The following is a 27,860-nucleotide window of genomic DNA, read 5'->3' as shown; positions in this document are numbered from 1 at the left end:
AAAAAAATCTAATCTTTTTAATTCAAAGGAATGTGGTTATGTTAAAAAAAGATAGTAGTTTTTTTTTCCCACAAAATTTGAACCTGAGAAGCGTTACTGTCGGTAACAAGCGACCAGTTAAATCCCTTCAGATAAATAGTTGTACAAGGAAAATAAAGATCGCATGGCCACACAATTTTCAGATTGGGAAAGAGGACTCATGATGGTGCTTTTGTGACCTGTATTTTTGGGGGTTCTCCTTTTGTAAAGACGAGTAAACAATTAATGTGTCCATATTATATGATCAATTTATGACTAAACTAAAATTATAACATCCAATAGAGTGATGAAAAATATTGTTGTGCAGTGGGCTAGGCTTATTGTTTTATTTAAAGTGCCATTTTGGATGTTGAGCTTCCCCCTCCCTGTTTCCTGATTAGTCACCATATTCTCCCGGTTTTTCCCCTAAGGTCTGTGTGATTTTGAGCTTGATATGTGTGGGTGGTCCAACGACAAATCAACCGACGATTGGGACTGGCTCCGGACTAAGGGAGCAACCGCAAGTTACTACACGGGTCCGAGTACAGACCACACGACAAACTCAGACAGTGGTAAATGTCTTGCGTTTTTATATTTATCAAATGAATTACATGAGAATATAGAATTAGTTGTTGCAAGCTAATAACATCTACAATTTAGAATGCGCCCCTAACATACAAGTGATTAAAGGCGCTTAACACAAATATGCACAGAATGAAAGAAAAAAATCACCAAATAACTCTTTCATTGTCAAGGTCAGACATGTACAAGCTAATTTAATACACTTTAAGTGTCATCAATCGCAGATATTCAAGATATCACGAGAGGGCCTTATCATTCAAGAATTACTATTGACTTTGGGATGTACCAAGGCAACACATATCAGCAAGATACATTTTGTTTAGTGAGACACACTCTTTATTCTTTATTTGTTTACACAAATTTTTTTAAACCTTTAAAGTCACCTGGAAGTGGTATTTTTTCAAAATAAAGCTTTTGCCACTAGTATATGTGTTTTGATGAGTGGAATGTGAATAAACAGTTAACTAAGGTTTAAAAAAATCAGTTCTTATGTTATTTACAAATTTAAGAGTAGACCCCGATCCGAGAGGGCGCTGTTCGTGACGTCAATCGAGGCAGACTCTGCCTGTAATGCGTAGAGTAAACACAATTGCAATGTACATGTACGGACCAAGTCGTGAGTTTGTACATTTCAAAAAAAGTTTTTTTTTTTTTTTTTTCTGGCAATGCCGACCAGGTGTATTGCTGCTGAATGCAAACAAACTTTTTTGAAACGTACCAACTCAAGACTTGGACGTACATGCACTTTGCACGCGTGTTTACTATACGCATTGCAGGCAAAGTCTGCCTCGATTGACTTCACAAAAGGGGTAGGCGGAGTCAGCCCCCCAAACAACTTTATATATTTTTTAAACATATAAATCGTGATAAACAATTACTAAAAAAATTGTTTTATTGTTCGTAAGCATATACTCTTATGTTTGAAAAAAAATAATATATGTTTCCAGGTGACTTTAAAAAAAGCTGGGTAGCTAAGGTTTACAAAGCAAAAAGAAATTGGCACTAAAAGAGTTAATCACTAATTTTGTACATGTTTTGTAGAATTTTCAAACACTGCATCAAAAGTCTGTCAATCCGTCCATCATTTATCTTGTCCTTAAAGGTTTTTACATCTACTACGAGACGTCCTTCTCCGGAATGACGAATGGAGACACGACTATCTTGACGAGTCAGCACCTTGATCCAACGGATGGTTCCTGCCTCTCCTTCTGGTATCATATGTACGGCAAAGGTAGGGTGCCAGGCTTAACTTGTTTTCTCTAATAATGTATGATCCAACGGCTGGTTCCTGCCTCTCCTTCTGGTATCATATGTACGGCAAAGGTAGGGTGCCAGGCTTAACTTGTTTTCTCTAATAATGTATGATCCAACGGATGGTTCCTGCCTCTCCTTCTGGTATCATATGTACGGCAAACGGAGGGTGGCAGACTTAATTTGTTTTCTCTAATAATGTATGATCCAACGGCTGGTTCCTGCCTCTCCTTCTGGTATCATATGTACGGCAAAGGTAGGGTGGCAGACTTAACTTGTTTTCTCTAATAATGTATGATCCAACGGCTGGTTCCTGCCTCTCCTTCTGGTATCATATGTACGGCAAACGGAGGGTGGCAGACTTAATTTGTTTTCTCTAATAATGTATGATCCAACGGCTGGTTCCTGCCTCTCCTTCTGGTATCATATGTACGGCAAAGGTAGGGTGGCAGACTTAATTTGTTTTCTCTAATAATGTATGATCCAACGGCTGGTTCCTGCCTCTCCTTCTGGTATCATATGTACGGCAAAGGTAGGGTGCCAGGCTTAACTTGTTTTCTCTAATAATGTATGATCCAACGGCTGGTTCCTGCCTCTCCTTCTGGTATCATATGTACAGCAAGGTAGGGTGGCAGACTTAACTTGTTTTCTCTAATAATGTATGATCCAGCGGCTGGTTCCTGCCTCTCCTTCTGGTATCATATGTACGGCAAAGGTAGGGTGGCAGACTTAACTTGTTTTCTCTAATAATGTATGATCCAACGGCTGGTTCCTGCCTCTCCTTCTGGTATCATATGTACAGCAAAGGTAGGGTGGCAGACTTAACTTGTTTTCTCTAATAATGTATGATCCAACGGCTGGTTCCTGCCTCTCCTTCTGGTATCATATGTACAGCAAAGGTAGGGTGGCAGACTTAACTTGTTTTCTCTAATAATGTATGATCCAACGGATGGTTCCTGCCTCTCCTTCTGGTATCATATGTACGGCAAAGGTAGGGTGGCAGACTTAATTTGTTTCTGTAATAATGTAGGTAGACATTTCTAATGTTCATAAACAAAGCTGGTTGGCATGGATGGCCGATTGTTAGTAAAACTCTCAATTGTGTTCACATTTATTGTTAGCAAAATTCAAAGTTTTCTACAAACTTCCAATTGAATGAAACACCTCCCTGGGTGGTTGTTTTATTTCCAACAATTTAAACACAACGTTGAATATTTTGGTAACATTGTTATCTGTTTTTGTTTTGCATAGTTTTCAAACCTTGGTTAGCAAAAACATGGGCTGTGACGTTGCAATAGATAGGTCTATATTTTCACTGAGTAATTGCTAATGACTTGGTGACTTGGTGAGGATTGCCAAATCTTTCTAATCCAGCACAGCATCGGAGATGAGTCTCACTGACTAAAAAGTATCAATATGAACCACAAGGGAAACTGACTGGGTAAATTTGTAAATGATTTTTGGGGTTAAACAAAGAATTGACTAGAGTGGGGTTCGAACCAACGACCTCCGGATTAACGTGACTAAAAAGTAATCACCATGGCTCTTGGTATTACATGTACACTCATCCCATGATTAATCCCTTAATCCGTTTGTTTCTAATCTCAAGGCATTGGCACTCTGACCGTCTACCTTAAAGACAAGACAAATGCCAAGACTCAGTTGTGGTCTGAGTCGGGTGACCATGGCAACGTCTGGCTGACCAAACAGATAACCGTCACAAGCACAGAAGAATTCCAGGTAGGAATAAAAACAAGAAACCCAAGGATTGTAGAATTTGAAAGCTCTAGAAAGTTCCAATCATTTAAAGGCAGTGGACACTATTGGTAATTACTCAAAATAATTATTGGCATAAAACCTTTCTTGGTGACGAGTAATGGGGAGAGGTTGATGGTATAAAACATTGTGAGAAACGGCTCCCTCTGAAGTGCCATTGTTTTCCGAGAAAGAAGTAATTTTCCACAAATTTGATTTCGAGACCTCAGGTTTAGAACTTGAGGTCTCGAAATTAACCATCTAAATGCACACAACTTGGTGTGACAAGGTTTTTTTTCCTTTCTTTATTATCTCGCAACTTCGATGACTGATAGAGCTAAAATTTTCACAGGTTTGTTATTTTATGCATACATGTATGTTGAGATACACCAACTGTGAAGGCTAGTGTTTGACAATTACCAATAGTGTCCACTGACTTTAAGCAGACCATAAGGCTCCAACCTTGGTCTGGTAAGCATAATTTTGTTGTGCTTAGCTACTCTACAAAATTGGCCCCTGGTACAGCAGGCCAGAACACAGCTCCTCTGCGCTCACCCCAGCCGATGTGCCGTTTAATGTATATTAATGTAGATTATTTAATTGTATATTTCTAGCTTTAATTTTCCCGTTTGCTTACTTCATTGTTTACATATATTTTCTTTGTGAAGCGCTTAGCTTTTTTTAGTATAAAGCGCTTCATGTAAATGTAATCATCATTATTATTAATGAAGAAGAGACAGGAAAGAGAAAACATCATGGTTCAAATCCATTGTTGAGTAAATTCAGAAAGACTGAGAATTTGTTTTTATTGTTTTCTCCTTTTAGATTTTGTTCCAAGGAACCTACGTGAATGACTACCGAGGTGATATGGCATTAGATGATCTGGATATTGAGCCGTCAGCTTGCATTATAATCCCAACTCCACCACCAACAACCCCAGGGCCTCCCACTCATGGTACGTATTAGGATATTGAGCCTTCAGCTTGCATTATAATCCCAACTCCACCACCAACAACCCCAGGGCCTCCCACTCATGGTACGTATTAGGATATTGAGCCTTCAGCTTGCATTATAATCCCAACTCCACCACCAACAACCCCAGGGCCTCCCACTCATGGTACGTATTAGGATATTGAGCCTTCAGCTTGCATTATAATCCCAACTCCACCACCAACAACCCCAGGGCCTCCCACTCATGGTACGTATTAGGACATTGAGCCTTCAGCTTGTATTATAATCCCAACGCCACCACCAACAACCCCAGGGCCTCCCACTCTCGGTGAGTACATTGTATCAGGCCCCTGGAAACATAGTTGGAGCCTACAACTTGAATTGCCTTCACCCTTGGCCTTGTGTCTCCAAAAAAAAAGAAGTTATAAGGCCACATAAAAAACAAATTGTTGATCGCCCCCGCCGGACCGTTCAAAACCTCCCTCCCCATAAGCAAAAAAAAAAGGACGATCAACAATTTGTTTTTTATGTGGCCTAATAAAAAGATATTTTTTTTTTTTTGGTCAGCCCCAAGTGTGTACGACTGTGACTTTGAGCAAGACTTATGCAAGTGGGCTCAGATCACCAATGGTGACAACTTTGACTGGACTCGAGACAAAGGGGGTACGTCCTCTAGTGACACAGGACCATCCAAGGATCACACCACAAATAGTGAGAACGGTGAGTTATAATAATTGTGACTTCTTATATAGCACGCATATCCGTCACTTGGTGACGCTCAAGGCGCTTTAACATACAGTACTTTCCTGCAAGCTATGTGGGACTACGTTTTGAATTATGAGACCAGGGGTGGATTTCACAAAGGTAGTCCTAACTTAGGACTAGTCCTAGGCAATGCTAAGAGATAGGACCAGTCCTAAGTTATGATGAGTTACTGGTCCTAACTTAGGCAAGTCCTATCTCTTAGCATTGCCTCGGACTAGTCCTAAGTTAGGACTACCTTTGTGAAATCCACCCCTACTCCTTTTACATAGCACCATGTAATGGTTTTCAAGGTCCTTTGGTGCATAATGCTGCCATTTAAACCAGGAACATCTGGGCGAACCCCTTCTCTTTTCAGTTGCCAGATGAAAAGATGTTTTATTCTAGCCTCTTTCTTTGACGAAGCTTTCAGTTAAAGGCAGTGGACACTATTGATAATTGTCAAAGACTAGTCTTCACAGTTTGTGTATCTCAGTATATGCATAAAATAACAAACCTGTGAAAATTTGAGCTCAATTGGTTGCCTGGTAGCCTAGAGGCAGTTGGGAACTAACATTATTTATCCCCGATGAAAATTTTAAAGGCAGTGGACACTATTGGTAATTACTCAAAATAATTATTAGCATAAAACCTTACATATTTGCGAGATCATGTCGTTACAAAATAGAGCTCAATTTTTTTTTTCCTCACTTCCTTAGGCTACTACATCTACATCGAGGCGTCAGGGCAGAGCTCGGGCGACAAGGCACAACTCCTCTCCCCTGACATGGTCTCTGCGGACCTCGGGAAATGCGTCGCATTCTGGTACCACATGTACGGTCCCAACATCGACACGCTGAATGTGTGGCAACGCGACAGCAGTAAGGACACACTTCAGTGGACGCGCAAGGGTGATCAGGGGCCGGAATGGAAGTATGGTCAAGTCTGGATGAAGGGCACTTTTGCTGTGAGTAATTAGTGAGGGACATTGGGTACCAGACACTGACATTGCAAATGACATAAAGACAGCAAAAAAGTAACTCGTCTGTTGTAAAAGCACCTATAGTTTTATGTTACTCATATTCTAAAAATGAAAATACCAGGAGACGGACAATTTTGTTACGGTGATTTTGACAAACTATTTGTTACAATCGGTCCAGTTTTGTCGCGGTATGTGCTTACAGGTGAAAAGTGGCCCATTTTCATTGTTGCAGTAACTCCCATGGACATGATGGATCTGTCTTTTGATTCAGCGTGAAGCTAATAGTGGGAATTTTGAAAAGCTGTTCTTGTCAATTATTATATAATTTTTGTAGTTGAAATGTATCAAAATATTATAGATGTTTCTGTTGCCTGTAATCAATTTAGAATTTTGCCCAACTGATAATCATGTATGGTTAACCCAACTAGAGAAGTAACTAGATATTTCTGGTTGCCTGTCTCTGGTTGCCTGTAACCAATTTAGAACTTTGCCCAACTGATGATCATGTTTGGTTAACCCAACTAGAGAAGTAACTAGATATTTCTGGTTGCCTGTCTCTGGTTGCCTGTAACCAATTTAGAACTTTGCCCAACTGATGATCATGTTTGGTTAACCCAACTAGAGAAATTAACTTGTTTCATGTTAATTTTTGTTTTTACCCATACACTGATGTGTGTTAGCACTGTATACTCAGTAATTTCCCGAGTCCCGTGAAAAAAAACATCACAGGCATGTTACTCGGGTGGGATTCGAACCCGCGACCCTTGCAATTCTAGAGCAGTGTCTCACCAACTAAACTATACCCAGGTTGCCCAGTAGCTAGAGGCAGTTCGAATCCTATGTTTTGGCAGCGGGTACCGCAACGATATAAGAGATGTTAAATTTCAACGGGGATTTCATGTTTGTGTTTAGGTGGTGTTCGAGGGTGTGAGAGGCAACTCATGGTCTGGTGATATCGCTCTGGATGACCTCGCAATTTACAACGGTGACTGCCCACCTCTATGTAAGTTCAATAACCCAAGTTAAATTACATGTATATTCCAAACTTCCAATCTTAAACTACCCTCAAAATCTGACATATGGTTCTCCTATTTTTATGAGTTCAATACAAAAAGTAGCTAAGCATAACAAATTTATGCTTACCAGAACAGGGTTAGCAAACAACCCAACAACCATGTCACATGTACAATTTCAATTCAATTCAATTCAAATACCTATTTATTTCAATACTTCCCTAAAAAATCTAAACAATAACATGTACATGTATTATGGATTAAAGCAAAAGTACATGTATCTAAGCAGAAAATTGTTTTATTTTCTGCGGAAGCAGCTCTATTAGTTTGTTTTGGCCCAGGTCTGCCTAGAGTCAGTCGCTTGTAGTAAAAACTGTTTTTCTTTTCTTAATTTGTCGGTGTTAGACACTTGTGATTTTGAGCATGGTGACTGCGGATACTCCCAGGATCAAACCGATGACTTTGATTGGCAGATTGGAAGCGGATTCACAGATACCACTGGGACTGGTCCATCGACTGACCATACGTACGGCACATTACAAGGTATAACTTCATTAATTCATGTCATTATCACATAAAGTCTCTTGGTCTGGAAATGCCTTCACTCCTCAGCACCTGTCTACCTCAACAATCTTCTCACTGTCTATCATCGCGACAGCTGTTTCTTTAAAGACACTGGACACTATTGGTAATTGTCAAAGACCAGTCTTCTCACTTGGTGTATCTCAACATGCATAAAATAACAAACCTGTGAAAACCCTTGTCACACGAAGTTGTGTGCTTTCAGATGCTTGATTTCGGGACCTCAAATTCTAAACTTGAGGTCTCGAAATCAAATTTGTGGAAAATTAATTCTCTCTCGAAAAACTACTCCACTTCAGAGGGAGCCGTTTCTCACAATGTTTTATACTATCAACCTCTCCCCATTACTGGTTACCAAGTAAGGTTTTATGCTAATAATTTTTTTGAGTAATTACCAATAGTGTCCACTGCCTTTAAACTGCAAGACACAACAACTCTTACTTCTACCATCTGTAAAAAAGTGTTTAGTCAGGGTGCCTTTGGTTTATACAGTGGTCCCTACCTATGGAACAAACTCCCTCCAGAAATCCGCAAGTCTGACTCAATTGTGAAATTTCCTTAAAAAGAGCAAAAGGACAAACAGTTAAAACACACAATAGATAATGAGCATTAAAACTCTGCATTAAAGCTCTGCAATAAAGATGTTGGTCTGCCATTGCATCCAATACAATTTTTAAATCTTTTTTTCTAAGGGCAAAATATCATACCTAGAGTGATGAAAAAAGACATTGTTTGGAGCTCATTTTGAAAATTATTATTTGCTTCCACCTTTAGGCCATTACATGTACATCGATGTGACAGGGCAGAACAATAAAGACGTCGCCCGTATGCGCTCCGAAGAATACCCAGCGACGTTCGGGACCTGCATGAAATTCTGGTACTACATGGTTGGACAAGACATCAACGCCATGAAGATTTACATCGAGGTCAAAGGTAGCATGGGGACACCGGTCTGGACCAGGTATTACAGCAACTTTGCTTATTGGATGGTCAGTGAAGTGTCTATCCAATCAGCATATCCGTACAGGGTGAGTAGCATTTTTTGAAAAGTTTTTTTTTGTAGCAAGCACTATCTAATGTCTGAATTCATCAGTTAACATGTTTAAGATATTGTTTTTTAAAAAGGCACTGTACACGTTTGGTTATTACTCAAGTTATATATTTGCATAAAACCTTACTTCTGGTAACGAGCAACGGAGAGCTGTTGATAGTATAAAACATTGTGAGAAGCGACTCTGTCTAAAGTAGCGTAGTTTTGGAGAAAGAGGTAAATACTCACTAAAATAATAAAAGACTTCTGGCCAGAAGCCTTTTATTCCTATCTGAAAGCACACTGTTTTGTACAACAAGGTTGTTTTTTCTTTCAACATTTTCTTGCAACTTCAATGACCAATTGAGCTGAAATTTTCATAAGGTTTGTTATTTTATGCATTTGGTTGAGACACCAAGTGAGAAGACTGGTCTTTGACAATTACCAAACATGTTCAGTGCTTTTAGGTATATTTAATTATTTACGAAAAAACATATTTCTGAAAAAAGTTATTTCTCCTGTCGTTGCTTTTAGATTGTCTTTGAAGGCTTATCCGGTTCCGGTCCCAAAGGAGACATCGCTATCGACGACATCGATCTTACCGGTACCCAGTGCAACCGACTCGCGGCCTGCGACTTCGAGAAAGACTATTGTACCTACATGAATATTCCAAACGACGATTTTGATTGGACGAGAAACAACGGTCAGACGAGCAGTTACTACACGGGACCGGACACCGACCACACCCTGGGGAATCAGTACGGGTATTACGCGTTTATCGAGACGTCAAGTCCGCGAGTGGAAGGGGATTATGCATACCTCATATCGGAGACACTGTCGAGAGATGACAGGTGCCTGAGCTTCTGGTATCACATGTATGGTAACCATATTGGTGAGTTGTTTTTTCTTTTTATATATAATGGGGACAAAATAACTTAAAAAAATAATGTATGGGCCTTTAATTTAATATTTGAAGAGCATTGTGATCGAGAGGTCTTTTGTGCTATTTTCCTGTTCTGCTGGTAATACCACCACACCCTCACCGACTACTCGCCTATGAGGCAACTTTCAAGGAGTCTGGAGCTGACACTTTGAGAAACGAGACATTGTGAAACGACTAGCAGAGGCCAAGGAGAGTTCCACTGTCAAGCTGAAGAAACATTTCAAGGAAACAAGGAAGAACTAACCACAGCTATAAAGCTGTTTTAGTTTCTTCTCAAGACCCAAGCATCTTCCAGGCAGACGTGTGCACACAAACTTTTGTAAAACCAAAATGCAGGTTAAAAGCCGAGGTTAAAAAGTGTGGGCTCGAATCGCAGCTTGGTTGCGGTAGTTGTATCCTTGGGCAAGATGCTTGACCATTATTTTGTCCTTCATATGTGATGTAAAGCTGTACATGTTCTCTGGTTGTGTGCTGAGAGTTTTAGTGCACTTAAAAGAACCCAGAAAAATTACCATCCCCCTTCAATTCATCATCATTTAGCTGTCGCAACCGAGATTCCATGCACAACGTCAAGCCAGAGGTGTTTATCCCTCATTATGTTTGGCAGGTCCACAATTTCAGACTTTGTTTTTTCAATTTGTTCCTGCCTGTTATAGACCATGAAAAGTATGTGTTTTCCTGTTGGTTTATTTAGCATAAAGTTTTTGCAAACTTTGATGCCCTGACGTTTTGACCCTAGATGTAGAGTCTTTCTCAATGGCAGGTTCTGTTAATGTTTGGCAACAAAGCGACGTCCTTCATCCCAAACATTAATGCCCTGACGTTTCGACCCTTTCTCAACGGCTTAAAGTTTTTGTAATAATTGTTTTGGCAGGTTCTCTGAATGTTTGGCAACAAAGCGACGTCCTTCATCCCGCGTTCTGGACTAAGCTCTTCTCAGAAGACAAATCACAAGGAAACTTCTGGCAGCAGGGACTGGTGGATGTAGCCAAACCCAACACTGTCTATGAGGCAAGTAGTAAGGGAAAACCGGGAAAGGCATGGAAGTTCAGTTCAATAGGTGTATATGCTGCAAGGAAAACTAGGATAAACAAGGAATGAGAAATTTCACACAGCTATAAATGAGTCCTGCTCTTAAACCACTTTTCTAGTGCTCCTTGGAATCTGTAAACTACAGGGCAAATGAGCTGGCTATTGTGTTGTTTAAGTTTAAGACAATAGACACTTTAAAATCAGTCAGCATGTGCTGGAAACATGCCTTCTTTTAGGTTTTTAACAGGTCTCGCACCTGAAAGACATGGACATGTGATGTGAAAGTAATTAGAACTTTAAGGAAATCTTCATAGTATGAACATTTTTCATTTAAATATTCATCAGATCGTCTTTGAAGGCATCCAGGGATCCAGTTACCAAGGTGATATAGCCATTGATGACATCATGATGTATCCTGGTCTATGCACGCCACCCACACCGCCACCGGCGTGCCAGTTTATCTGTAAGAACGGCAAATGCTTGACGGACAAGACTCAGATTTGTAACTTCATTGACGAGTGTGGTGACCAATCTGATGAAAAGGATTGCGGTGAGTAATGAGGGTGACCAATCAGAAATTTCTTTGGAATTTTGGGCTCAAATTTTTGTTAGATTTTCTCAGGGCCAAAGTTATTTTGACCAAGTTGGCGCTAGAGCTATTGTCGATCATACTAAAGTTGGGCTTTGCAAGACGATAGTTGGACTTTGGAGGTTGATTATGTGGAATCAGTCTACGGGGCATGGTTGCATGACTGGTTATCATTAGTCATTTTCATAGCACAGTGCTGAGTAAAATGTATCAGAAAATTATCAGAAAATGAAAATGTACATGAGCCATCGGTTGCTTTGACATGACATGACCACCAGAGTCGTTGGCTCTTCAACTTCTTTACGCATGCCTAACATACGCCACTTAACAACCACTAGTTGACCATTGGTCCTTGCATGAACTTGACCATGAATGACACTCCTGGCACTGAATTATAAAATCAGATCGAGCATGTTAACCTCTAGAGACTGTCGAACAAGCTGTCGATCGTAAACACCGATGTGTGTTAGCACTGTACACTCAGTACTTTCCAGAGACCTGTGAAAAAATATCACAGGCATATTACTCGGGTGGGATTCGAACCCACGACCCTTGCAATTCTAGAGCAGTGTCTTACCAACTAGACTATCGAGATTGCCCGGTAGTTCAAATCCTATTTTTGGCATTAATTTTGGTTTTTACCCAAACAGAGTGAATAAATCATTATTTAATTTTATTTTTAGGATCTTGTGTTTTTGAGAATGGAGTCTGTGGTTGGAACGATGAAAGTCTTGGCTCCTACAAGTGGGAGCTCGGATCTGGAGCTACTCCGTCGGCAAACACTGGTCCCTCCAAGGATCACACTCTTAACAATGCTGCAGGTCATTACATGTTTGTGAACGCCAACTCTGGATCCAGCTACAGCCAGGCTACTCTAGTGTCACCAACTCTCAACCAAGCCTCCTCTACATGTCTGCTAACGTTCTGGTACCACATGTACGGAAAAGGTAAAGTCAAATAAATACTTTCAAAGACACAGGGGTCGATTTCACAAAGAGTTAGGACTCGTCTTATCTCGAGTTACTTAGGACTAATCTTAAGGTCTGTATGCTACAGTGCAGGGTTGGGACTTGTCCTAAGTCATAAGATTAGTCTTAAGTTAGGAAGAGTTTTGTGAAATCGACGGCTGGACACCTTTGGTAATTGTCCAGGACCAGTGTTCTCACTTGGTTTATCCCAACATATGCCTAAAATATTCAAACCTGTGAAAATTTTGGCTCAATTGGTCATTGAAGTTGCAAGAGAATAATACAAGAAAAAAATACATTTGTTGCACAACTTTGTGTGCTTTCAGATGCCTATTAAAAGGATTCAGACCTAAAGTCGTTTATTATTTAAGTGAGAAATTAACTATGTCTCAAAAACTACAGAGAGAGCCGTTTTTCACAAGGTTTTATACTATCAACAACTCTCGTACCAAGTAAGTTCTTATGCTAACAATTATTTTGAGAAACTACAATTAGTGTCCAGTGCCTTAAAAAACAAATTTTTTGTATTCTTCCTGCCAATGACTCTGAGTGTACAGGCCTCATTTTATCAAATTTATTTGCGAGTCTACATAATATTTTTGAAATCTATAATTTGTACAATTTTTCCTTCATTTTTAGACATTGGGTCTCTCGAGGTGTACATGTCAACCGGGCCGACTAGGACAAGTCTAGTGTACTTTAACCGTGACCGGCCAGACCAATGGAACAATCTACAGTATGGTCTGGGAAGGGTCACTCAACCATTCACAGTAAGTCTAGCATCATTTTATTGGAACTACCTGGTTGGGATTCGAACCCCCCAACCTTGTGTAATGTGTAAACCTTGTGTTAGGCCCAGCAGTCTACTTTATAGCTTTGGTCCAGTTTATACCATTTGAACTAGTCTAATCCGGTCCCAATCTTTTAATAGATTACACATGTACATGATGTTAAGGTGTGGTCCAATTTGTGCCAGTCTAAACTAGTCTAATCCGGTCCCAATCTTTTTATAGATTACATGTTGTTAAGCTGTGGTCCACTTTGTGCCAGTTTAAACTAGTCTAATCCGGTCCCAATCTTTCTAAAGATTGCATACATGTACATGTATGTTGTTAAGCTTTGATCCAGTTTATACCAGTTTGAACTAGTCTAACCCGGTTCCAATCTTTTTATAGATTATATGTTGTTAAGCTGTGGTCCAATTTGTGCCAGTTTGAACTAGTCTAACCCAGTTCTAATCTCCCTATAGATAACATTTGAAGCCACCAGATCCTTCACTGTCCTTGGTGATATTGCTCTCGATGACATCTCCTTCACTGGCTGCAATCTTCCAGGTAAGTTTTTATCGTCGGCTTCCAAAAAAGGACTGATTTAATTTCATGAGCTTTTCTATAATCTAATAAGGTGAGGTTTGCGGTAGCACCATGTGTAAATCTTTTCTCTGAATAGAAACGGTGGTTTTGGGCACCCGAGTTGTCAACAACTGACCAATCAGAAACAAATCTAATCAAAAGATTATGGTGCTACCGAAAACCTCAACTGGTTATATTCCCACTATGCAAAGTTTGAAATCCTACTTGTATAATATACAACTTATACGAATGACGTCATTAGAGTTGGGCGCCCTCAACTAGAGGTCGAAAGGATAGCATTTAATGGCCAATCCTGCCGCACGTACAAATCTTTAAATTGTTTTGTCATCGCTTTTCCTCGTAGATGGCCGCTGGATGACTTCAATGCATAAGGTCTGTTGAACAATTTGATTGATAAAATAAGTGCGCTTATAAATACTTTCTATACAATTATTAATTTTTTTTACCAGCTGCCTCAACTACACCGTGTGGATCCGATCAGTTCACTTGTACCCGTGGCAACTGTGTGGACAACAATCGTCTCTGTGACCTCACTGATGACTGTGGAGACTACAGTGATGAGCAATCTTGCGGTGAGACAAAACAATCAAGTTTTAAAGGAACACGTTGCCTTGGATCGGTCGAGTTGGTCTTTGAAAAGCGTTTGTAACCGTTTTTTATAAAATGCATATGGGTAGAAAGATGTTGTAAAAGTAGAATACAATGATCCACACAAACATGCCTCGAAATTGCATGGTTTTCCGTTTACCTCGTCGACTAACACGTCGGCCATTTATGGGGGTCAAAATTTTGACTCCCATAAGTGGCCGGCTGTGTTAGTTTGCACAGTAGAAGGAAAACCACGCACTTTCGAGGGAAACTTGTGTGGATCATTGTATTCTACTTTTAAAACATCTTTCCAACCATATGCATTTTATAAAAAACGGTTACAAACGCTTTTGTTTTGACCAACTCGTCCGATCCAAGGCAACGTGTTCCTTTAAGAAACTTTTGTTTGCTTTTATATAAACTAAATTATTTAAGTTCTGGTTTTGGGCAAAGTAATGCTTATTGAAAGGCAAAATAATTAAGAGAGATGAAATAAAAGTCACCCGTGAAAGCTGAATGCAGTTCATACTCATTAAGACATGGTTCTGGTCCACCCTACATACACGATCTCTTGACACCCCTACAACTAGACCAGGTCTAAGATCTATCAGCAACACACTCCGTGTTCCTCGAACTCGCCTGGCCAGTTACGGGGACAGGGCTTACTCCAACATAGCACCAAGACTCTGGAACTCACTTCCGGAATACATCAGACAAATACACAACATCACTCTCTTCCAGCAGAAACTCAAAACACACTTGTTCTTGCTTGCTTTCCAACAACTGCTAAAACTTGACCGGCGCCTTTGAATGTTTATCTTTTTCAGTAAAGTGCGCCTTTAAATGCTGTAGTTTATTTTGTGAGAATATCAAATCCGTTCAGTGGGTACCAACCGTATTTCTTGCTTCATCAGTCGCAAATTGACACCACAGGATTTCACTCTCTCCCAAAACTCGCCTTCTGATTCTCTTTAATGGTGATTGCAAGGGCAGAATTCGACTTTAAGCAGAACCTTGAAATAAGGCCCAGGTAAATTAATGTATTATGTAACTTTTAAGACTTTTGTTTATTGTTTTCTTTTTGCAGACAACTACCACATTTGTGATTTTGAGAATGCCTTGTGTGGCTGGAATCAGCTGGACATTGATGAGCTGGATTGGAGGCTTGGACAAGGCCAGACTCGGACACCCTGGACTGGACCCGCTAGAGACCACACCACTGGACTCTCTACGGGTCAGTAATAATAATAATGTGTGTTGTGTTGTCATTTAGCCTTCGAGAAAGACTCTGCATGTATAAATAATGCCTATCAATATGCGGAAAAGAAACACAAAGTTACAAAGTTAAACATAAATTAGCTTAACTTATCTAATGAAAGGGGAAACTTCAGTTTGAATTGAATGGGATTAATTAAATATTGTGCAAATTTTCCATGGCACGAACTGGCAAGTCCATCCTTAGGTATAAGGAGCATGTGGTAAGCTTTTGTGCTTTTGTCCAGAGTGTCCATATTCATTCACTTAGAGAAAGTTCGAGTGTGCACAATGGTTAACTAAAGGTTGACCATTTTGACTTTAACCCAGGCTGGTCAACCATTGGTTGACTACTGTGGTCGACCATTTGGAACCAGCCTCGAGCCCATGGTTTCTTCACTGGTCCCAACAGCATGTTCCATTCTAACATGTGTTTAGCGCAGAAGGGTACCAGTGACACTTTAGCAAAAAGGTGGAAGGTTGACTAGACTACCAACGAGTCGTTCGGATGAGTACGTCATTGCGCGTGTGCGTTGCTAGTCTGTGGTCGACCACAGGTGGACTAAATGTGCGCACTCCAACTTGCTCTAAGCTGCCTGACTATTTTTGTGTTGACAGGAACCTATCTTTATTTGGAATCCTCCTCAACCAAGGAGGATGACCGTGCCATCCTCTCCAGCAGTTTCAACATCCAAGCCGACACCACCTCCAACTGCAAGATCCGTTTCTACTACCACATGTACGGCATCGACACCGGTACTCTGAATGTCTACATCTGGGATACCATCTACGGCACCATGCAGAATGTGTGGAGCATGTCCGGGTACCAGGGAGACTTCTACGAGAGGGCCGAGGTCACGCTGGGATGGGACAAGAACTTCCAGGTCAGAGATCATTTTAGTTTTTTTTTGTAGGGGGGGGGGGATGAAATAAGAACCCAGAGAATGCTGAACTTTTTGGTGACTTTTTTGTTCTAGCATGTACTGATTGAACTTGTGAAGGAAACAAATTTGTTCATTTTTATGGGCCCCAATGATGAAATGCTCGCTAGACTTGCTCATTCCAAAGGATAAGTAACCCAATACAGCAATACAGTGCACAACTTTCCTTCTGTCAATGGTTATAGTTCTGCTGAAGGACCAGGAACTTGTAAAGGAATAGATCTAACACTAATGCAGCTTCAAATGCTTTGTTTGTGCAGGAAAAATGAACTGAGTGCTTTGGGACATCAATTGGGTGTGATACAGCGCTGTTATAAGAACTGAATATTGTACAAATGACTATAGTCTATTGTTGGTATTTTATAGGAGAAACTTTTTTATTTTAAGCAAAAGTAAACAAGAAGGGGACCAGTCACAATCAATGTACATAAGGAACTTGGTATTTTCTTTGGTAACCAGCTTCATCTCAGAACTTGTTTGTTATATAAGCATGTTTATTTACTTGGACCCTGTTTTATTTCCGTTTGTACTCTTGCAGGTATTAATTGAAGCGACTGCCGGTGACGGACCTTACGGCGACATTGCCATCGACGATATCTCTTTCTCAACAGCCTGTAAGGAATACACCGGTAGCCTGCCGACCAACCCTAAACCAACTGCTATACCCAAACCGGTCGACCCCTGCCCGGGTGGTCAGTTTGCTTGTACGGACGGTACTTGCATTAACCCACTCTTAGTGTGCGATGGAAACAATGACTGCCCTGATCAGTCCGATGAAGCTAATTGTGGTAAGTTAAAAGAACTACTTAGGTTACACAAAGAAAAATTGGAGCGGGATTTTAACCAACAGCCTTAGGTTAAACGTGCCGGCGCTGTACCAACTGAGCTAGCGCTCTCCCTATTTTGTCAATGGGATATTTTTTAGGGAAATAACTTCTGAAAACTTTTAGGCCTACACAACACACATGTACGTGTCGTTGCTGTACCAACTGAGCTCTTTATTTTGTCAATATAGTTGTTCAATAACGAAAAAGTATAGTGAGAAAGGAGAGTTAGCTCAGTTTTTAGAGCGCCGGAACATAAACCAAGGGGTGGCCACTTGCATTACCTGAAATTTATGTAAATGACAAAATTATTTTTTTGTTTTTGCCTTTACACTGATGTGTATTTAGCACTCTATACTAGGTACTTTTCTGAGTTCTTAGAAAAAAAATCCACAGGCAAGTGGGATGTGAACCCATGATCTTTGCATTGCTAGAGAAGATGTCTTTCCTTTAGAACTATGAGCTAGCCTGGTAGCTAGAGGCAGTACATTTATAAATATACATATAGTTCCAAAGTGTAACAACTTGACTTGAATATTTATTTGTGAAACAATTCTCCTTCTCTAGGCAACTGTGATTTTGAAAAGGATGAGTGTGGTTGGACCGGAATGACGGCAGGTCTCTATCAATGGGAAAGAAGACTGTCCTCTGATACTTCCAAACCTCACGCTCCAAACACTGACCATACCTCTGGTACTGGAGCATACATGTTTGTAGACAGTACAACTGGAACTTTCCTAACTACGGCAATTTTACAGAGTCCGTTGCTTGGTGATCTTGGATCAAAGTAAGAATAATCTTTATTACTTGAGACTTGGTGGTGACTAGAGCAGGCTAGAGTTTTGTTCTTACCCTAAAGCCCGGTTCATACTTCATGCGAATGTGAATGCGAAGTGAATTTGGCATGAAGTTGACGTCACAACTCTCCTTTCGCAGCGACTTTCGCAAGTGAGTTGAGCAGAGTTGAACTGCTGCGAATTATTTGTTGCAAATTTGTGGCGTCAACATTCGCTTCGCATTCACGCTCACACAAAGTATGAACCGGACTTTATTAAGCACTCTATACTCAGTGCTTTCCGCAGTTTTGTAAAAGGAAAACAGGGGCATATCACCCAGGACCTTGACAAGAGCAGGCTAGTCAAACATTGAGACCAATTAAGAAGTTGCAAAAAACTAAATAAAACAAGCCCCTCTGAACACGGTTGGGCGACCGACTGAATGAGTGATTAAAATCAAACAAAACACTGTCTACTTTCACACACAAAAATGTTTAAAAATAATTATTTTTATTTTCATGAACTTCTCTTTTTCTCATCTCTCTAGGTGTGAGTTGAACTTCTGGTATCATTTCCAAGGTGGTAATGATCCCGGATCGTTGGTCGCCACCGTTTATCAGAACTCTCTCCCTGACGGCAGCACGGTAATCAAATCAGCATCAGCAGATCAGTGGAAGTCTGGCAAACTGAAGGTTGGACCTCGAGTCGCAAACACTTTCACGGTGAGTATATTATGTGATCCCCTGGCTGCCGCTTCCAAGATGTATTACAGCCTTTGGTATGATCCCTAGCTACACGGAAGCTCAAACGATGGTATGGTTTGTGATTGGCACCCTCAAACAAAGATATAAATAGGCAACATGGGCCAAATAGCTCAGTTAGAGCGCTGACTTGTTAAAAGGGAAAGGACAAGTTTTTCCAGAAAAACAAACAGTTGGTGACTCTCTTAACGATATTTTGTATAAATTGTGTCGTCATGGACACTCCAATTGAGAAGGTGGAGCTGTCTATATACAAGTTTTGACCTAATTTCCCAAAATTGCCAAACACCGCAGCCTTTCACTATGCCTTGCTTCTTTGGTACCTGGGCCCAATTTCATAGAGCTGCTAAGCACAAATATTTGCTTAGCATGAAATTTCTGTCTCAATAAAAACATGATTACCAACCAAATGTCCACATGATTGTCAGGATGAGCACACAACAGCTGAATACCAGTAACAGGCAATATGCAACAAGTGGAAATTCGGTTGGTAATCCTGTTTTTATCAATGAAGAAATGTCATGCTTAGCAAATTGTTGTGCTAAGCAGCTCTATGAAATTGGGCCCAGAAGTGTAATCCCTAGTAATAATAATAATAACAACTTTCGATTTATATAGCGCCTAATAACTACATGTAATACTTAATACTCTAAGCGCTTTACATTAGTGCCCTGGTCATAGGGCCAATAACATCCCTTTTTAATGTTTCTCAGCTCCCTTGGGAGTATACAACCTGGGCAACAGTTTATATCGATCCAAAGGCTTTTTCATTCACAATATCACACTTGAACGCACTCAGAGCTGACAAGTTTTTCATATACTTTCTTCTTGTCTGTTCCAGATTCGTTTTGAGGCTTCCCCCGGATCCAGCTTCTTGGATCCCAAGCAGCTGACAAACATCGCCATTGATGACATCACCTTTGACAAATGCGGCAAAGATTCAGGTAAGAAAACCTGCGTCGGATGGTGCAGGGAAGGGATGTCGTTACTTTTAACCAAGAATCCATCGGTTTTTTAATAAGGTGCTACAATATAAAGGTGCTACTTTGGATCTTAGAATTCAAAACTTAAAAACCCATCTTTCTTTAAAAATGCATAAACAGTATAACTGTATAAAAAGCGCCTCTACCTTGTTGGCAGATACGTGCACTATAAAAGACTTTGTTATTATTATTATTTTTATTATTATATTGCACTCCTCGCAGGGTTCGTGCTCACACACTTTAGTGCTTGCAAGTTCTGAAGCTTTTTTCTCTCACAGTTCAGAGTTTTGTTTTCGACAGCCTATTCGTGGCCATCATCTACTCGGATATCCTTTTAAGGCAAATTACACCAAATGAATACAATAGGAGTTATACAGAAAAGCTGTGTGCTTTGGTTTTGCATAAAGCAAACTTGTTGTTTATTTTATTCCTTGCTCCCAGATTTGAACTGTGACTTTGAAGGGAATACTATCTGTGGATGGCAGCATGACCAAGTCGCTGACTTCAAGTGGTCAGTTCAGAAGGGAAGTACAGGCTCATCTGGAACTGGACCCCAGTTTGATCACACTCTAGGCACAGGTTAGTCATTGTCTACTAAATCACCCAATCGTTGCTGCATTCACTCGCAAAAAAAAGGTGTTATGCAAGTACTGGGTATTGAAACAATTTTGCTAAGTAGGATTTGAAACTTTACATGGTGGAAATACGAAATAGAAAGGTTTGGGGTAACACCATGTAATGAAACCAACGGTTCTTTTCAGAACCACCCCAACTCATTAGAGATAGTCATTACATGGTGTTACTGCAAACGTTTCTATAACAATTTTGCTGTTCGTTATTAGCCGAGCGGTGTAGGGCAGTGGACTAAAATTCTGTAATTTACTGAATGTGGGGTAAAATCCTGGCCTGGTCAGTCTTGTATCCTTAAGCAAGGCACTTTATCATAATTGCTTCTCTCCACGCAGCAGTACAAATTGGTACTGGGCGAAAGCTGTGGAGTAACCTGCGACTGACAACTTTTTTTATGAGTTATCACCCAACTCACAAGGCCTCTTCAAGTTGAGAACTGCCACCAGGGACATGTTGCCACCTACTCCTGGGGCTGAAACAGAGTAACCCCTTTCACAGTCCATAAGGATGACTTTTAAAATCCGCCATTTCGACTTGCTTTTTTTGCAGGTAAAGGCTACTACATGTTCATCGAGGCATCTTCCCCACGGACACAAGGTGACAAGGCAAGACTAATGTCAGGAGACATCGCACCAAGCTCAGAGTACTGTGTGGAGTTCTGGTATCACATGTTCGGTCCAGACATTGCTGACTTGAATCTGTACTTGATGACTAGTGATGACAAGGCTTATACGTTGGTAAGGATAAACCTTATTTATTATTTGTATGCAAGTTTACCTCAAACAATGCTAAGAGCCACTCTTGTATGGGGCTACAAGAAGCAAAAGTACTAAAGATGAAAGTAACTCAGGGAGCTGAAGGCAGGAATTTATATTCCTCTTAAAACATTCTAGATAGGATGAAAGGAAACATGCACCAGGCATGGAGTTTCAAAGCGATGCAATACGTGGAACAAAGCTAGTGGAATGGCTCTCTGTTACTACATCTCAGTAAAGAAAGTGTGTATTGGTGAGAAGAAGCAGAAAGTCTGGTTTCATGTTCAAAAATTTACCGCAGGAGGAATTGGGTGGCATGAAATTTACCATGAAATGTCTGGGGAAGAGGTTGTTGTAACATTTATCCCAATGCTTAACCAACAAGATTAACAATACATGTATGAAAACATTAGTCCATAGGGGGGTATAGTTGTCTTTATAACGTTTGTTAATATCATTAATATTTATATCATTGAGTTATATATAAGAACTAGAGGGCGCACGAGTGATGCTTCGTGCACAAACGCCACGGGACCGCAAGGTGACAAGCGCGTCATTCTGCACGCGTGCTGAATATGAAATACACGTTTGAGTTTTTTTTTATTGAATGCTCACGCGATGCTGTTTGTTCAACTTACAAAATGGCCGCACAAACACACGCTGTGAGATAGCTGTTTTGTCAACTTAGAAAATGGCCGCCTGCTCGCATGCCAGAGCGCGTATTTAGGCCAGTGCGCCCTCCTCTATGATTTATATCAAATTTCTATTTCTGAATAGATGTACAAGAAGTCAGGAACCCAGTCCAATGTCTGGCATCTCGCTCATGACTACATGACAAGTAACAAAACCTACCAGGTGGTCTTTGAAGGGGTCGTAGGTCGTTCATATGGTGGTGACATCGCTGTTGATGATATAAAGTTAACACCCGGACAGTGTCCTCCTGCACGTAAGTTTGTCATCTAAGGACAATTTTTCATCGCTTTAGTTTGGAGTTTTAAATTTGGTGGTTACAGATAAGTTCTTACTCCTGTTTGCAACGTCAAGACCACACCAGCTCTTTTCCGAGCCAACACTCCTCAAAAGATAATTTCCTATGATGTACCCGCAAGATACTCTCCCCGCACTATATACCGTCACTCTTGTTTTCAAATACCCGGCTGTCAGACAAACATTCCACACCACCCACAGGATTACTGCGTCATTGACACGCCAAACCGCACCATGGCATAGTTAGTCGCAGGGTAACATGCAATTTGGACGCACGCCTAAGAGAAGTTTAACACTTTTGTCTGAGTGCAAATTGCTATTTTTTTCTTAAATGAGTAAAAGATATCTCTACACGACCCTGATCGCCCAAATTTGTTTTATTTTGGTGGTTTACAGATGAGTGTACTTTTGAGTATGACATGTGTGCGTGGGAGAACGACCAGAAGGATACGGCTGGCTTCGATTGGAAGAGAGGAAGAAATGGTGACAAGGACGCTGGCACTGGACCCGCTGTAGATCACACCTACTCAACATCATTAGGTAAGTAAATTTACCTCATTAATCAGGATTTTTTGTTTTCCCCCTGAGGAGGGTTTTTGTTCAAGCTACTTTAATGTACAACATGTACAGAGCTACACAAACTACTGGTAAAACCAACTACTTTTACAACGATACGTAAAGAGAATTGGAGAGGTCCCTCTGAGGTTTTGGATTAAATCAGTCACCAAAAACAGAGAAAGAAATTAAACAATTTTTTCTTTCATTATTTCTTGCAACTTCTATGACCAATTGGGCCCAAGTTTTTACAGGTTGTTATGCATATGTTGGGATACATATACACCAAGTGAGAATACTGGTCTTTGATCAAAAGTGTACCCTGCCTTTAATGAAGCATCACTGGAAAAAACAAGAAAAAAAGGAGTAACTCAGCTTTTTCTCCTCTTTAAAGGTTACTTCATGTACGCCAACGTCTTAGTCTCGTCAAAGCGGCAGACGGGTGACGACGCTCGTCTCCTCAGCGCCGTCTACGATCCCGGCGCCGATCGCTGCATGACATTCTGGTACCACATGAGCGGTGACGATATCGGATCACTCAGTGTCTACAAGAAGGACGAGGGCGACACATTCGTGACGTCGAGTTGGTCTCGTAAGGGGAACCAAGGCGATATGTGGAGAGTGGCGAGAGTGACCATTGATTCCAATTCTCCGAAGAAGTTCAGAGTAAGTTTGATGACTTGTGGGTGAGCGGTCGAGTTCACAGGACCCAGACTCTGGTGTTGTCAGTTGGTTCACGCCTATCTCCTGTGTCCACGTCCTAAAGCCTAACGCCGTCCTAAAGATTTCGCTAGGCCGGCCAAGTTGTTTGGCCCAGGATGATCGAGGGCGGCCTCTGGGTCTCTTCCAGCCAGGAGCCGGTGCTAGGCCTCCCCTGGAGTTGATGGCGATACTTAGAGCTTTTTTAGTTGGTTCAAATCCCTGTCATATCTCTTGTGCCCTTGAGCAAGGCACGAACCTATAATTGTTTTGTAAAAAGTTGGGAAGGTCTCTTCTACTAGCCATGCCCCTAGTGGATAATACCCTTGCCTACATCTTTACGGACTGTGAAGGGGGGTAACCCTGTTTCAGCCCCAGGAGTAGGTGGCGCTGTGTCCCTGGTGACAGTTGATTTGGGCCGATCATTTAAGTGTAGCCCTCATTTTAAAGTTGCCTTCTGTAGCCTTGTGATGTTTGGCAACCTCTCATAAACAAATGTTTTTAAGACGGTTTGGAACAAAATTGCTTTACAAAAATATAAATAAACTGTTTTAATTTCTTAACAGCTTGTCTACGAAGCAGTCGCAGGGACCGCCACCTCTGGTGACATAGCCATTGACGACATTGATATCACTGACGGCTCTTGCCCACCGGCCGGTTTCTGCGATTTTGAAATCGACGAGTGTACATGGACCAACTACAGGGGTACTGAGGATGATTTTGATTGGCTGCGGAATGCTGGAGGAACGCCGAGCTACGCGACTGGACCGTCTACTGATCATACGACTGGAACTGGAAGAGGTCAGAGAGAGTTAATAAATTACACAAATGTTTTTTGATGATAATAATAGTGGCTTCTGTAGCACTCCAATCCGTCACTCTGTGACACTAAAGGTGCTTCAACATTCAGTATTTTACTGTAAGATTTTGTTGAGCTTGAAGTACGAGACCAATTCCTTTACCAGTGCCTTTGTGGCACAAGATGCTGCGTCACATCAGGAACACCAGGGAGAAGTGTCCTGAAGACGAGCAGAGTTTACTAATCAAAACGTCGAGACCACACCAGCTCTTTTCAGAGCCAACACTCCCTCAACAGAGATTTATAATAATAATATATATAATAATAGTAATAAGACTTGTAATGCGCACGTATCCACCCTCTTGGGTGTTCAAGGCGCAGTAAAAACCAACAACAAACAAAACGAAAACAAAACAGAGAAAAACAGACACAACAAAATTAGTCCTTGAAAACCTGTGACATAAGACAAGTTTTGAGAAGAGATTTGATTGTTGTGATCTAATTTAATTCAGTTGAAGCCCCAGTTTTACTATTTTTTGTAGTTTTTGCTTACTGCTGTACTATTCATAAAGCTTCAAGCATCACTTTTGAAGGGTCATTTATTTCTCTTTGTTTCTGGAATACATTCTGCAGGTTTCTACATCTTCCTGGAGACTTCAAGTCCGAGGGTCAACGGAGACAAAGCCTGGTTCGTCAGCGAACACATTGACCCCTCAGCAGGGCGCTGCCTAACCTTCTGGTACCACATGTACGGCAGTACTGTCAACGCTTTGAATGTCTACGTCCAGTCGGCTAAAGCGAGTAGTCTGGCCCAGGTCTGGACCCGGTCTGGATCACAAGGAAACTACTGGCGCATGGGTGAAGCTTCTCTGTCTTCTAACGACGAGTTCTGGGTAAGATAATTATCTTTAACATTAGTTTTTAACCATTATTGTTTAGAGCAGAGAGCTGAGATGGTTTAAAGAAAAGGGGTACTAATGTTAAACAAATGTTATTACAAATTGGAGCTCCCAACTATGACGCTTTGAGAGTGATTACGTAACGGGGCTTTTTGCAAATCTCTCAGAAAAGCGCTGGATAAGGGAATGAAAAGATTTTTTACACAATTGAAATCTATTAATGAGCATATGACTTGACGTGAAATTCAGCAAAGTTCACGACTTGACATTTTCGTTCAAGCGATTTTTAATATTGGTTCAGAGCTATGATCAATGTTCGCTCTTTGTGAAACCAGCCCTACATTCTAATCGCATCGATTATAATCGAATCGACTTGAACTTTGTGTCTCATTCAGGCCATCTTTGAGGGAATCGCTGGGACGGACTACCGGGGAGACATTGCCATCGATGACGTGGATCTTTGGTCCGGTCCTTGCCCTCCGACGATGCCCCCTCCTACTACACCACCTCCACCTCCTGTTTATCGTAAGTACCTTGGAAACACGTACTTGATTATTACATAGTCTCTGTGGACATTCCTATTACTCAACAATAAACTCTCCTGACAATGAATAGAGCAAGCTAGTCGAAACGTTGAGACCAATGCGCCTTATTTTTGAATGCGCGAGGGCGCTATAAATACTGGGTTTTTTTCACTTCCGGGGTATACGCAATTCGCCCTGCACAGATTAATTGGCGTTCTGTCACTTTCGTTGCACCACAGTTTCAATTGCTTTAGAGATGGGTTATAACGCCTCCTGTGAAAGTCTTATTGTCCGTGATGAATTAGATGTCTGTGGTGGTAATGTGTTCCAATCTTTAATAACTGTTTTGGGTAGGAATGAATATACCGCGGAAGTGATTGAGAGCGCCCTCACGTGGTCAAAAATATGGCCCATTAAGAACTCCACTCCGTGGTAGTGCATTTAAAACAATCCTATAAGCTAAAGTAGTAGTCCATACAATTTTCTACCTTCTGTTCAAGTAGTAGTAAATAAGCAGGACAGTTCTTTTCAGAACTGAGAAGTCTCCCGAAAAACCTAGAAAATCTTCTCCGTGGTACAGTAGTAGAATTAGCAAGACAGTTTTCTAAAGAACAAACTCTACCGGCAAGTAGACACACACATGGTATTACTGCAAACCAAATATAAATGTTGTCCCTATAATTGTTATGTTATTGTTGTATTCTTTTCTTTGTAGCTCCTAATACCCACGATTGTGACTTTGATGAAATCACGCAGTAAACATCAGAGCCCAATTTCATAGAGCTGCTAACCACAAAAATTTGCTTAGCATGACATTTCTTCCTTTATAAAAACAAGATTGCCAACCAAATTTCCACTTGATTTTCAGGATAAGCAAACAACAGCTGAATACCAGTAACAAGCAATATGCAACCATGGAAATTGGGTTTGTAATCCTAATTTTATCATCAAGGAAGAAATTTCATAATTCATGCTAAGCAAATTTTTGTGCTTAGCACCTCTATGAAATTGGGCCCAGGCCAGCCAGTAACTATTCTCATTCTTGTATTCATTGACTTGCAGCTCCTAATACCCATGATTGTGACTTTGAGAGCGGTCTGTGTGGATGGAAGCAGATGGCTACACCTGATGATCAGTTTGATTGGACTCGGACTACAGGTGCCACCGGTAGCACCGGTACAGGGCCTTCTGCGGATCATACTTATGCAGATTCCTCAGGTATGTGGTCATTCTAAAACGTACTGTATTGTTTACCTTGCTTTGTCTCGTCTCCTGGAGAAGATCAGAGCAAACTGACCGAAGTTGTCAATCACTGTAACACTACTCTATAGAGATTTACACATGGTTCTACCGCAAACCTCAACTAATATGTTATTATTAATTTTTGTTTGTGAAACCAAGATCACTGTGTGGCAAAGTTTGCTATGCAGTGTATGTTGTCATGCACGACTCGCGCACGCATCGCCTATTTCTTTGTGTGGGTTTAACAGCGCCCTCTCTTGATATTTTGCTATTCGCGATAAACCTTATGGAGAAACAGATTGTGATCCCCTGGCTGCCGCTTTTCAGGATGTGTTGTTAACGTTCTGACGTAGGTGTGATCCCTGGCTACATGAATGTTAATGGTTGTGTGACTTTTGACTGGCACCCGTTGAGTTGTCAACCACCGGTTTTTCTCAGAACAGGGCCCATTTTCATAGAGCTGCTAAGCACACAAATTTGCTTAGCATGAAATTTCTCCCTTGATAAAAACAGGAATGTCAACCAAATTCCCATGTGATTTTTAGGACAAGCAAACAAGAATACCAGTATCAAGCAATATGCAACAAATTTAAATTTGGCTGGTAATCCTGTTTTTATCAAGAAAGAGATTTCATGCTTAGCAAATTTTTGTGCTTAGCAGCTCTATGAAATTGGGCCCTGGTGCTATCACAAACCTCACCTTATTATAAATATGGATTTATAATGCCACTTTTCCAGAAAACCGATCAAGGCGCCTACACAAAATGAAAACATTGTACAATAGAAAATGAAGAATAAACAAAACATACTCCCACCAAGTTTTAAATCCTACT

At 40.8% G+C, this 27,860-nt stretch overlaps 1 protein-coding gene across 1 annotated transcript in view; it reads left to right on the top strand.

Annotated features, from left to right (window-relative positions):
• The window catches only part of LOC139942556 (MAM and LDL-receptor class A domain-containing protein 1-like), a 112,769-nt gene that overhangs the window by 27,667 nt on the left and 57,242 nt on the right, over positions 1 to 27,860 (top strand). Inside the window, exons 37-67 of the mRNA XM_071939397.1 lie at positions 450 to 590; positions 1,703 to 1,831; positions 3,461 to 3,591; positions 4,432 to 4,561; positions 5,125 to 5,277; positions 6,018 to 6,265; positions 7,193 to 7,283; positions 7,699 to 7,836; positions 8,650 to 8,903; positions 9,440 to 9,797; positions 10,723 to 10,859; positions 11,226 to 11,430; positions 12,153 to 12,416; positions 13,077 to 13,207; positions 13,687 to 13,771; positions 14,260 to 14,382; positions 15,486 to 15,632; positions 16,271 to 16,536; positions 17,132 to 17,381; positions 17,985 to 18,204; positions 18,741 to 18,915; positions 19,796 to 19,898; positions 20,379 to 20,516; positions 21,117 to 21,304; positions 22,100 to 22,268; positions 22,706 to 22,849; positions 23,259 to 23,530; positions 24,130 to 24,364; positions 24,996 to 25,255; positions 25,657 to 25,786; positions 26,848 to 27,003. Of these exons, the coding sequence (XP_071795498.1) occupies positions 450 to 590; positions 1,703 to 1,831; positions 3,461 to 3,591; positions 4,432 to 4,561; positions 5,125 to 5,277; positions 6,018 to 6,265; positions 7,193 to 7,283; positions 7,699 to 7,836; positions 8,650 to 8,903; positions 9,440 to 9,797; positions 10,723 to 10,859; positions 11,226 to 11,430; positions 12,153 to 12,416; positions 13,077 to 13,207; positions 13,687 to 13,771; positions 14,260 to 14,382; positions 15,486 to 15,632; positions 16,271 to 16,536; positions 17,132 to 17,381; positions 17,985 to 18,204; positions 18,741 to 18,915; positions 19,796 to 19,898; positions 20,379 to 20,516; positions 21,117 to 21,304; positions 22,100 to 22,268; positions 22,706 to 22,849; positions 23,259 to 23,530; positions 24,130 to 24,364; positions 24,996 to 25,255; positions 25,657 to 25,786; positions 26,848 to 27,003 (5,571 nt within the window). The remainder of the gene's footprint in view (positions 1 to 449; positions 591 to 1,702; positions 1,832 to 3,460; positions 3,592 to 4,431; positions 4,562 to 5,124; positions 5,278 to 6,017; positions 6,266 to 7,192; positions 7,284 to 7,698; positions 7,837 to 8,649; positions 8,904 to 9,439; positions 9,798 to 10,722; positions 10,860 to 11,225; positions 11,431 to 12,152; positions 12,417 to 13,076; positions 13,208 to 13,686; positions 13,772 to 14,259; positions 14,383 to 15,485; positions 15,633 to 16,270; positions 16,537 to 17,131; positions 17,382 to 17,984; positions 18,205 to 18,740; positions 18,916 to 19,795; positions 19,899 to 20,378; positions 20,517 to 21,116; positions 21,305 to 22,099; positions 22,269 to 22,705; positions 22,850 to 23,258; positions 23,531 to 24,129; positions 24,365 to 24,995; positions 25,256 to 25,656; positions 25,787 to 26,847; positions 27,004 to 27,860) is intronic.

This window comes from Asterias amurensis, chromosome 10, assembly GCF_032118995.1.
Source record: "Asterias amurensis chromosome 10, ASM3211899v1".
NCBI lineage: Eukaryota > Metazoa > Echinodermata > Asteroidea > Forcipulatida > Asteriidae > Asterias > Asterias amurensis.
Note: the sequence above shows the minus strand (reverse complement) of the source record. Positions and strands in the feature narration are given on the sequence as shown.